General features: G+C 38.7%; 1 protein-coding gene across 1 annotated transcript in view; it reads right to left on the bottom strand.

Annotated features, from left to right (window-relative positions):
* Nucleotides 1–4,043: 4,043 nt before the first annotated feature.
* SLC35D1 (solute carrier family 35 (UDP-GlcA/UDP-GalNAc transporter), member D1) overlaps nucleotides 4,044–11,202 on the bottom strand; it is a 30,653-nt gene continuing 23,494 nt past the window's right edge. The window contains exons 9-12 of the mRNA XM_015415788.1: nucleotides 10,153–10,220; nucleotides 7,751–7,829; nucleotides 6,843–6,925; nucleotides 4,044–4,376 (exon numbers count right to left, since the gene is read on the bottom strand). Coding sequence (XP_015271274.1) covers nucleotides 4,268–4,376; nucleotides 6,843–6,925; nucleotides 7,751–7,829; nucleotides 10,153–10,220 — 339 coding nt within the window. The 3' untranslated portion in view covers nucleotides 4,044–4,267. The remainder of the gene's footprint in view (nucleotides 4,377–6,842; nucleotides 6,926–7,750; nucleotides 7,830–10,152; nucleotides 10,221–11,202) is intronic.

Here is an 11,202-nt window from a genome sequence, read left to right as displayed (position 1 = left end):
CCAAAATGATACCTGCAATGTTACTTATTTAGGACCCCCCACCCAAAAAACACACACCATGAAGGGGAGTCAGGGGTCTGTAGCAGAAGGGAAGAACTGGCAAAAATGTACACCTTCCATTAGCTGAAATATTGTGTGATTCCCCCTCACAATATACAAAACTGCTTTTTTAAGATACTGAGAAATTCTTTGAAAATTTATTTGAAGCAAGTACAAAAATACATAGCACATAAAATTCCTTTTGGTGTCACCTGACTTACAGAACATACTTTTTAAAAGAAAAAGCTGACCTTTACCACTAGAATGCTTGTTTTTGTAAATAAATTCTATATAGGAAAATATTTAGAGGGCAATTCATAGCACAGAAAATAAAATAGTAATTTGTTCACCTTCCCAGTGTATGCAATGCCTTCTGGAACTTGGCACTAAAAAGGTGTATATTTACAGAATGCAGAACTATTTTACATGACAGTACATCTATCCAGCAGATTTTTTTTTAAAACATTCTAAAAAGATACCCTGAGAGCAACTGCCTCAGTACAGCAGATTTACCAAAACAGTTTGAAGTTAAGGTATCAGCACTTCAGTTTAGGAAGACCCCCCACATTTCTTGTGAACTTGTGGTTTTGGCAGGACTGTAGCAGTACAGGGTAGGAGAGGTACACTAGCAACTGAAAGATAAATGGCAGTGTGGTACATAATCTCACACCTGGCAGCTTGTGTCATGCTTTTAACAGGCACTATCTGTGTGTTTAAAAAATGTAGTTCAACCTACCATGAAATTTCGTAGAAAAAGAGCTAGGGGGACTCATTAGCATAAATCATTAGCATATGCCAATACCCCCTGACATCACCGGAAGTGTGTCCTCCCCACAGCCGGCCGCGACCTCCAGCGGGCACCAGCAGGGAGCTCCAGGCCCCGCCCTCCCGCACCTCACCCGGGGGGATGGCGTCCCCCCCCCAAATGACCCCTGTTCATACCTACCATGAATGGAAGAGCAAAAAGGAAAATTAATTTTTTAAAAAGGATGAAACATATTTTATATAAGAAAATCAGATTTCAAATGACTGAAATAAGAGCAGCAATAGCAGAAGCCAAATGTTAAACACACTGTGGTCTGAGTAACACTTGCATTGGTTATGAACAAGAAATGAGCCACAAAAACTGAACTAAATATACCTAAGAGGAAGTTATAAAAAACGCCTGCTGAAATTAATGGCAGTAGTGAAATAAGATAGCTAATGCATTGCCATCAACTGGTTTGTGAGAGGTGCTTGCACATGTAGCTAGTCCTAAACACATTTAGGTGAACACAACCCTCATTATTTACAGAATTTATATGCTTCTTTTCTGCCCATTCATTTCAAAGCAAATTTTTGTATGTCCTCTTTTTAGGACTGCAGCCTTGCACCCAGATCCTAATTTTAGTACAACTTATTATGATTTGACTTGGTATTCTGCTTCTGGCATATCAAACAGCAGAGGTTTTAGAACTCATTGTTAAAGATACAATAGCCTAATTAGAATATCTTAATCTGTAAGTTTCTTAATTTTTTTCTCTTAGGATAACCCCATCTCTGGAGATGTATATTTGTCATTTTGCATAGATTACTAGTATTTCCAGAGATAAAGGTCCTTTTAAACACTCTTATAGAATTCAAGATAAATATTTTAATCTCTAATTAGCTGGTGGAAAGATTAAATTTGCCTGAAATAGCAAATCACATTACAGAAATAGTGTTTGTGTTTGAGAAGAAAATTTAAAAACATGTTAATGCGCCTACTAGATTTTCCAAATGGGTAAGTCCAGATTTCATAGTGCAGACTTTACCTACAGATAGATTTAGAAAGAACACTATCTGAAAACCAATATGGTAAAAAATGTTGGTAAATTTACAGTGCATAAGGAACAGTCAATGTACACTGAAGGTTACTGAACGCCCCATGGCCTAATTCCAAGATTCACAGAATTACAGGGGCAAGTTTTCTGCTATATGCTCTTGTGTCCTAAGCTTTTTAGGTTATACTGAGAGGAGTTAGTGCACCAGTCCATCTGGCCCACTACTTTCTACAGCAAATGAAAACAGCTGTTTGTGCTATTAGATATCTTTCTTGCACTGCTACCTAAGATGCTCTGCTAATGACTGAAGGAAGCTCTCCAAAGTTGCAGGCACTGCCAAGACCACCAACTGTTTTGAATACACATATTACAATGCAACTAGGGTTCCCTGCCACCCACAATTTTCTGGAAAGACACGGTCAAAATTTTAACATGTAACTAAACCATATAAGTGACAAGAAATCCAAGATGCAGCACGACATGGCTCTCATATTTCTCTTGGTGAAGGAAGTAATCAGTGAAGGGGTTAACTCCTTGCATTTTCCACACCAGTGTTGCTTCTTCTGCTTGTTTGTAGCCAGAGAAGATTTCCAGTTTCAGGCTGTTCTCTGCCCCAAGAGAGTCCACTAAATTCATGGTAACCAGGATGCCTTACCATGATGTTTAGAGAGTCCATGATCTACATCCTGTCAAAGCATGTTTGAACATGCAAATAGAGCCACTCATCTTGTTCCATAATACTATTAATAATGGCCTATCAGATTCCTCAGCCATATTCCAGACAGTGACCCTATAATGCTCCTTCTTTCTGTTCTAGAACAACATTTCTCCCAAATGACACCATTTGCTCCATGCCTCTTCACATTACTGAACAAAATTTTTGATGAGAATTCTTTTTCAAATGCTTTATAGAATTCAGATCACCACATATGCCAGTCTCTACAGCTGGGAGGCATACTGCAAAGTCAGACTGACTCACGTCTTACAGGTAGCTTACTGTCCCTGCCTCAAATGAAATGTGCTGGAACTGAAAACCATTCCCAAGCAGTACAGGCCTTCCTAGCAAGGAGGCTGCCACGAGTCAATAACACAAGGTCACATGAGTAGTTTGCCAATGAGGGGACCTGCTTTTTAACGGGAAGGCACACTCCTTTTCCACTGGGTGGAAGTTTATCTGTCTTACAGGTAAACATTATCAGGATATTCAACAGCAGATAAACCGGCTCAGGCATATGGGTCAGGAGGAGTGGAACCCTCACCCTGTCTTCTCAGAACTCAGCTACAAGGAACAACTAGTCCTCTCTCTTCTTTTCTCAGAGGAATGGCACAGTAGAGAGGACTTGCTCCAGCCATCTGTGTTCTTAAGAGTGTGGCTATAAGGGGCAGGGTATTTGAACAGAAAAAACACTGGTTAGTTTCCAGTAATCTGGCAGGAGGATTTTTTTTTTTCTTTAGAGTTTAAAAATCAAAGTTTACAAGTAAAAGACAGCTGAGTGCATTTCAATTATAGGCTTTTTCAAAAATGAAATTTCAAGAAAGGTGCTTGTAATCAACACTGTTCTCCTAGGAAGGCAGCTAGTTTATCTGTTTAGGTAGAAAGGGAACCTCTGGGGCTACACATCTTCCTGACACAGAGAAAATGTGCAAGACTAATCAAGTGAAAGCCTAGCAGCAGGGCATAAGTTTGATGACTTTAGAACTACAGTTCACATTTCTCATTCCTCCATGAGACTGTTTCTCAGACCCCTGTTCTGTACAATGGAGCTACACTTATAAGGGCTCCCTGCCTGGAACTTCCACAGGGCAGCCCCTCTGGAATCTTGAACGCATATGTAAATAACCACTGAGGATAATAGTGCTCAAAATTTTAACAGTGTGCGAAGGGACCACTGATTTCAGACAGAAATAGGTGAGCCCCGTTTTAACCATTTATTGCAATCGACTGAGGTTAACCTGATCATAAATTGCATTTCGCTCAAATTAACAAGTGATTTGCAAGGAAATGCAGTCAGGCTCCATCTTTCGGGGAATGTGAAAAAGAAAGCCTGCTCAGCCTCCGTTGGTTCTGAAATATTTAGGACAAATTCTCTTCACAGGCAGTTTTCATCTAGCAGTGTTCTCAGTACACTCAAGATTATTAATACTGTATCACTAAACACTGGTTTTCACAACTGGTGTGAGCTCTGATGTGATAAGCTTTTCTTTTTTTTTTAGAAAAATGCTGTTCTTTACGGATTTAAAGTTATCCACAAACCTGTGTATTTCATATGCATCAATAAATACCTAATTATTTTAAGGCAGCAACCTTCAGATTGTGCAAATGCAAAGTACCCATACCATTCCATTCACAGACACTATATAGTCTAATGATTTGTCAGCAATCACTGCTGAAGAGCAAGAGTTACTTTTGTTTAGTAATCCCTTTGTCATACAGAGCTTTTCCCTTTAATGTCCATCTTGATGCTCGCTTCAGATTGCTTGTTCATTTGCTCTTCCGTAAAAGTGATGTAAGAATATACCAGGCTCCCAGCAATACTGCAAAACATATATTTTAGATGAAGAATATCCATACTTTCAGCTGTTAGTTCTCTGTAAATTACACTAAATAACCAACCAGCATTCCCACGTACAAAAAATATCAGGAACATACTTGTAAATCGCTTCATAATTGTTTTATATTGATACAGCACTTTGTTACAGGGAAAGATAAATTAAAGGGTTGCCATCATAAAATATGCTCAACTGTGGCATTTGCCTTTGCTGTATTTCTTCACATTATGCATTGTTTTTGCCTTGCACTTATAACCAATTTCAGTTAAATTTAGAAACCAAACGGTATTAAATAGGTTTATCAATTAAGCAAATGTACAGGAGAAGATCAACACTATTGATGGAAACTTCATAGGGGGATATGGACGTTTTTACTATAAGAGTAAATAATTTGCGGACAGGAAGCCTAAGAGTCGCTCAGTTCAGACGTAAACTGGTTTAACTATGGTTGGTTTGTTAAACCAGGATTCAGCTCACAGATGTTCAATTCTGGCTTTAAACCTCTTTCTCCACTAAAAAAAAGATGCCACTGCCATCCCAGCCCATGTTACAATATCTGACTGTTGACATGAAGTTTCCCCTCAATTTGCTTTCTATTGGCTGCCATTCATTCCAGCAGGGCTATAAATCCCCAACTCCTTTCCCAATGAAAGAACGGTTCTGACATTCTTTTCCTCATACCTAATCAAGCTTCCAAGAGTCCAACAGACTCACCCTGCAACTGGTAACCTAATTATACTTCTGCTGGAACTCACCTTGCACGCCAGTGGTAGCAAGGTAGGCCGGGAGGGCAACACACTGCCCAGACCCTGCTGGTGGTGGTACACCCTTCCAGTCCAGTACCACTCCAGCTATCACTGGAGATTCCACCACTGGACTTTCTTAGCATTGCCCACAAATGACAAGCAAAAGTGACTCAAGGTATCCCAGTGTCCCAAACACTGCCCACCTAGTCAACCCTGCCAGGACAGTACAGCTGCAGAAGCAGCACCTCTGGAGCCCAGCTATGCAACAGTAGTACAGGTGCTGGGTGCTGGAGAAGGAAAGTCAGCCTTGGACCCCAGTGGCAGCAAGACAGCTCTGGGAAGGTGACCCACATCCAAGACCTGCCCTGCTGCCACCTGGCTTTATATGATGAAACAAGAAGAAGAGGAGGAGGAGGAGGAGATTGGATTTATACCCCGCCCTTCACTACCCAAAGGTGTCTCAGAGCAGCTTACAAACTCCTTTCCCTTCCCCTCCCCACAAAAGACACCCTGTGAGGTAGGTGGGGCTGAGAGAACTCTGACACAAACTGCTATTTTTTCAAGAACAGCTCTTATCAGAACTACGGCTTGCCCAAGGTCATCCAGCCAGGTGCAAGTGGAGGAGTGGGGAATCAAACCCAGTTCTCCCAGATTAGAGTCCGCGCACTCAATCACTACACCAAACTGGCTTCTTTTGACTGCTGCATGTAAGGATGGAGCATGCTATGGTTCCTGCACTTTTAAGAGTAAGAAGAGATAATGGACAGAAATAACTTCTTATGAGAGGTGCTAAAAGTAAAGCAATTTTAATTTTAAGCTGTTCTTCCCAGGCACCTCCGTAGCCAAAGTGTGCACAGAACATTGGGCAGGAAAGAAGTCAGGATTAAGCCAGGATACCACGTACATATTATTACACAGACTACAGCTAAAATCAATTATAGTTGATGAACCAGCTTCAGGTCCTGGTTTGACACAGCATAACTAATCACAGTTAGCACAGAAAAGAGCAAGAGTCCAGTTGTACCTTAAAGACTAACAAAATAAGTGGCAGGGTATGAGCTTTCGTGAGTCACTGCTCACTTCTTCAGAACATACTGGGCCATGTTCAATTAATTACTGTAATGTATCGGAATCCTCACTTGAATCGGCCCATTAATTACAGTTAGTTACATTAAAACATTGTTTTGCGTTTTTGCCCGAACTGAGCTGGCAGGGGGAACAGATGACCATGTGGGAGCATCAAATTAAATTTCGGGCACAAGTCAATTAACCATCCAAAGACTGTAGACCTTTGGCTTCCTGTAGTCAAACAATGTCCTTATGCAGATGGCACCCTATCTTTCAGACTGCAAGATGGTGTCACTTAAATATCAAATGGAAGGATTCTTGATCTCTAGCCTGGAAGAAGTCCCATCCAAACTTTTCTTCCAGCTACTCACACTTCATCTTGAAGCAGGCAAAGTGTTCAGTGATACAACACAATGCTATCTATGATTTGTATTTTTCCAGTGACTTTTTTTACCGTTTTATTTTTTAAAAAAACAAACAGATTACAAAAATGTATTTGACATTCATACAATAATATTATGAAACATAACTAAAAATCAGACCGTTCAGAATTTTAGTATGACTAGCCACTGGCTCCACAGTAAGCTTGCTTATTTTATACACTTTAAGAAGGAGGAAACAAGTTTGTTCCACTTACCTGATATTTAAACCTATAAAGTTCATCCATGTGAAAATATAATCACCTCCAAAGAACATTCCAATGTAGGTTATTAATATATTCTGCAAAGAAAAAGCGGACAAACCATTCAATATAAAGAGTTCAAAACAGCTGTTTGACCGGGGGGGGGGGGGGGTGGGGGGGAGAATTGTATTAACTAAATTGCTACTTTTTGTTGTAATCCATAGGACATATTTAGATGTTTATAACCGTTTGCTTCCCCAACAGAGATGCAAAGTAGATTATACCATCATTCTCCCTTGCTCCATTTTAACCTCACATCAGACCTATGAGGTGGGTTAGGCTAAGTGAGAGTGACTAGCCCAACGTCGCCAGTGAGCTCATATGGCACAGTGAGGATTCAAACCTGGATCTCCCTGATCCTAATCTAGCACTAATCACTATACCATGCTGGCTCTGAGAAAGATGCCACATACATGCGCCAACCCTGCCCTGGTAAAACAAACAAACCAACAGAAGCCAGCAAGTTGCTAAGAATATTAGGAAAATACAAAGATTTTGTTAGCTAAGTATTCTAACTTTATCCATTCTTCTACACTCAAAGCTTAATTTTTCCCAAGGATACTGAGATGCATAGCATATGTGAATACATGCACATAGTTTTTTCTGCACGCACAAAGGTTTCACCTCAGGATATAAATTCTTCTAGATTCAAAGCAACAGACCACATTCTCTAAGCAATCCTTTATTCCACTCAATATTTCTTCTCTATAATGAAGCAAATGAGAGCCCTAAAATGCATTACTACAGAGATGATGCTCACAAAATGCAAGGGGTGAATCATGCCCTGTTAATAGCCCATGTTACATTATGAAAGGCTAAAGAGAGACAGTTATCTGTTAAATTTACTGATTTGAAAGGTTTACCTTAATGCAACCAACTATTGTAGTTGTAAGAGCAGAATTATATTGCGTGCAAAGTACTGTTGAATACATCAGAACAAACCTATGAAGAAGAAAAAGTCAGTATGTGAAGCAGTATTCAAGATCACTGGCCAGTTTCTGGCATGCCATCTCATGTCTGTTACTTTCTAGATTCTTGCAAAAAATCTCTTCTAGTAGACCTAGACCAACAGGGCAAGACTGCATACCCAGGACAATTTAGCACAGCTGTGTTGTGCCTTCAACTGTTAGGTGACTACAAGAGGGGACCTGCAAGGACCTTCCAGGGAGGGGCATCCCCTTTGCTTCCTTCCCTCTCCTGCCCTTTTCTTTTAATGTTCCCCCTCTCTCTTTCAGCCCCACCCATTCTCTGGATGGCTTTTCTCACCCCCTTTCTCCCCTCACCCCTTGTATGTTAATCTCCCCACCCCCCCAGACACCCTTCTCTCCTTTTGGTCTACATGTGCCTGATCTGCAGATTTAGACCTCTGCAGATCAGTCCACACCTGAGACACAGATATATAAATACACTCCTATAAACTGAATACACACTAGTGGCCCACAGGAATTCTGTTAGAAGCAGAGCATGCAAGACTGAAGTCAGCCCACCTTTTGCAGGGTTTAATGTTGTATCACCATTAATTTACAGATTAGCTCAGTACTAATTCACACAGCAATTCTTTTTTTGCTGACAGATCTGCTTCATGATAAAGAGCAGCCATACATATTCATATGAGAATGTATACTTTTAAAAACAATGTAATATCCATTTTATTAAACTTAATAAACATGAATACCAAATGTGACACCAAACTGCAGAAGTTATTAATAATAAAAATTAACAAAGTGACTGAATATCATAATACAATAATTGTATCTGAACTTAATGAAAATTCTTTTTCTGAAAGATATTCTAAGAAAGGAAACCATACTGGGATAAATTTTGACTGGTACTCCTCAATTTTTTTTGCACTAAATATTCTGTGATTTTCTCCAATGTACAAAGTTCACAAGTCTTTATTATCCAATCAGACTTAGCCATGACTTAGCTATAGTTAGTCTAGCCGTTGCACATAGATTTTCTAAAAGGGGGTTATTGGCTATTTTAGAAAGTTATTTGTTCCATAGATTGAGTACTAGAACATTTGGATCTAGGGGCATTTTACATCCGGTTATTTGATAGATAGTTAAAATGATATCTTTGCAAAAAGTTTGTACTTTTTTACATGACCACCAAGTTTGCCAATATGTACCTTTCCCCCCACAACTCCACCACCACATAGGGTTTTTGTCATATGATGAATTTTTAATGGTGTCAAATACCACCTAGATACAGTTTTAAATATCTGAGTTTTAGATTGAAATGTTTCAGAGACCCATATTCTTTGCCAGTCTTGCAAAGTGATTAAATCAGTATTGTCTTTATTCCAAGAGTGCACATAAGATGGTAGTACCATGTTCAATAGGTTCAATAATATTGAATATAAAATAGATATAACCTTTATAACATGCAGGTTTCATTTTCAACAATTGTTCAAATAGTGTTAGTGGTCTTGTTATACATTCTTTAAAAGAAGGTTGGTTTAATAGTTGACTAAAAAAATACATATACCATGGCAAAGGTTAGTCTAACATAGAATCTATTTTTATCTTATTTAGCAACCTTCCATTTTTCACAATGTCTACAATTCTAATTAAGTTTTTTTAATGAAATAATGCAAAGGAACCCTTGTCCCACAAAAGCTGCAAGAGGAGATATCGAAGCGGCTAATTTTCTTCGATTACGTTCCTAAACTTTCAATGTATTCAATACAAATGGATTTTTAACATATTTTACTGTTGGTCATTCTGCTGTGGAATTCCAAATTAATTTCTGTAATATTTTTGTGGGAGAAAAACCTTGCTCTATTATGCACCAGACAGGGGCAGTGTCTATATTCAGAATTTTAATCAAGTTGGTTCATTATGCAGTGCTGTGATAAAGTAATAAATTAAGATATACCATTCTGCCTTCTTTGGTTTGCCTATTGTATTAAAAGATACTCTAGTTGTTTTATAATTCCAAATAAATCGATTTAACATTGATTGCCATGATTTTATTATTGATAAAGGAATAATTATAGGGATTGTTGAAAATTAAAAAAGGTATTTTGGTAGTATAAAAACTTTTATTTTTTCTACCCAAGAATAACCCATTTTTGACCATTCATAGAGTTGGTTCTTAATTAGATTTTGCATTGCGCCAAAGTTTTCTTTATATTTCTCTAACTTTATTGGAATTTCTATGCCTAAATGATGTCAATTTTTATGGACCCATTGAGAATGTACACAGAATTTCTGATTAGTGTTTCTTGGCAGAAAAGCAAGGAAAGATAAAGTATTCTTACCCCATTATGCATGAGAGTGTAAACTGTATAAGAAAGAGAGTGTCTGCCCATCCTTTGTATTCCATTGCCTGGAAACAGATAAACCTAGTTATCTAAGCAGAAAAGGAAAATTCCAGCAGAGCGTTCTGTCATTTGATACATGACTAAACTGGAAGCTTGAGTATCAAAGAAAGAATTCATACCAAGAAGAAAGTTATGTGCTATTTAAAACATTTATTGTATTCTGGCATGTACAAGCTACTGAAGTTAGGTCCCTGCTTGCTTTTTCTCCCGAGAGAGGAAATGAAAGTGGGAGGTGTTAAAAATTCAAAGGCCTGGGAGGGGGACAAACAGGAAAAAATGGGAGGTCATTTGTTCCATGGACTTTTCAGCCCCACCCCCTGGCATAACACGAAAATTTGAGGGGCACTGAAAAACTTCCTTCTTGCTTTCAGAACGAAATATAAGCTTTTACTCAAAATATGTAGCATTAACAATTTTATGTAAGATAGTCTTCAGCAATAGATAATTACAATTCCTATGCACACTGTACACATATATAATATTTTCAAGAATACATGAATTAGCAACATTAAGTATGCTATAATATGTTTAATGATAACACATTGTTAAAGAGTTTCTTATTTTCAATGTTACAGTGTTTACCTTAATATTCAAAGACACTGGCAGTCCTATCTATGAGACAGTTTCTGTTCAAATGTAATTTATTTTGTTTACTACAGAATTTATTTTCGTCTGTCAGATGGCAAAATTTAAGATCCATGTGGTATGGTAACGTAGGGTACAGCAGTTTGCAAGCAGGGGTCTTTTTGTACAAAAAGAGGTGCAGGAGCTTATTAGCATAACATATTAGCATATGCCACATCCCCTGACATCACCGGAAGTGTGTCAGAAGGCAATACCCACCACTCAGGCTCCACTGGACTGTTTTAGATTGCTAGCTATTTGGGGAGGGGGGGAGTGCAGATCTGTCCTAGCAGAGGAGGAAAAACTTGTGCCTGAATAAAACTTGGTCTTAAAAGTGCCACTGGACTGCTTTGGATTGGTAGA

Source organism: Gekko japonicus, unplaced genomic scaffold, assembly GCF_001447785.1.
Source record: "Gekko japonicus isolate JY-2015 unplaced genomic scaffold, Gekko_japonicus_V1.1 scaffold20, whole genome shotgun sequence".
NCBI lineage: Eukaryota > Metazoa > Chordata > Lepidosauria > Squamata > Gekkonidae > Gekko > Gekko japonicus.
The sequence above is the reverse complement of the archived record's forward strand: the minus strand, read 5'-3'. Positions and strand labels throughout refer to the sequence as shown.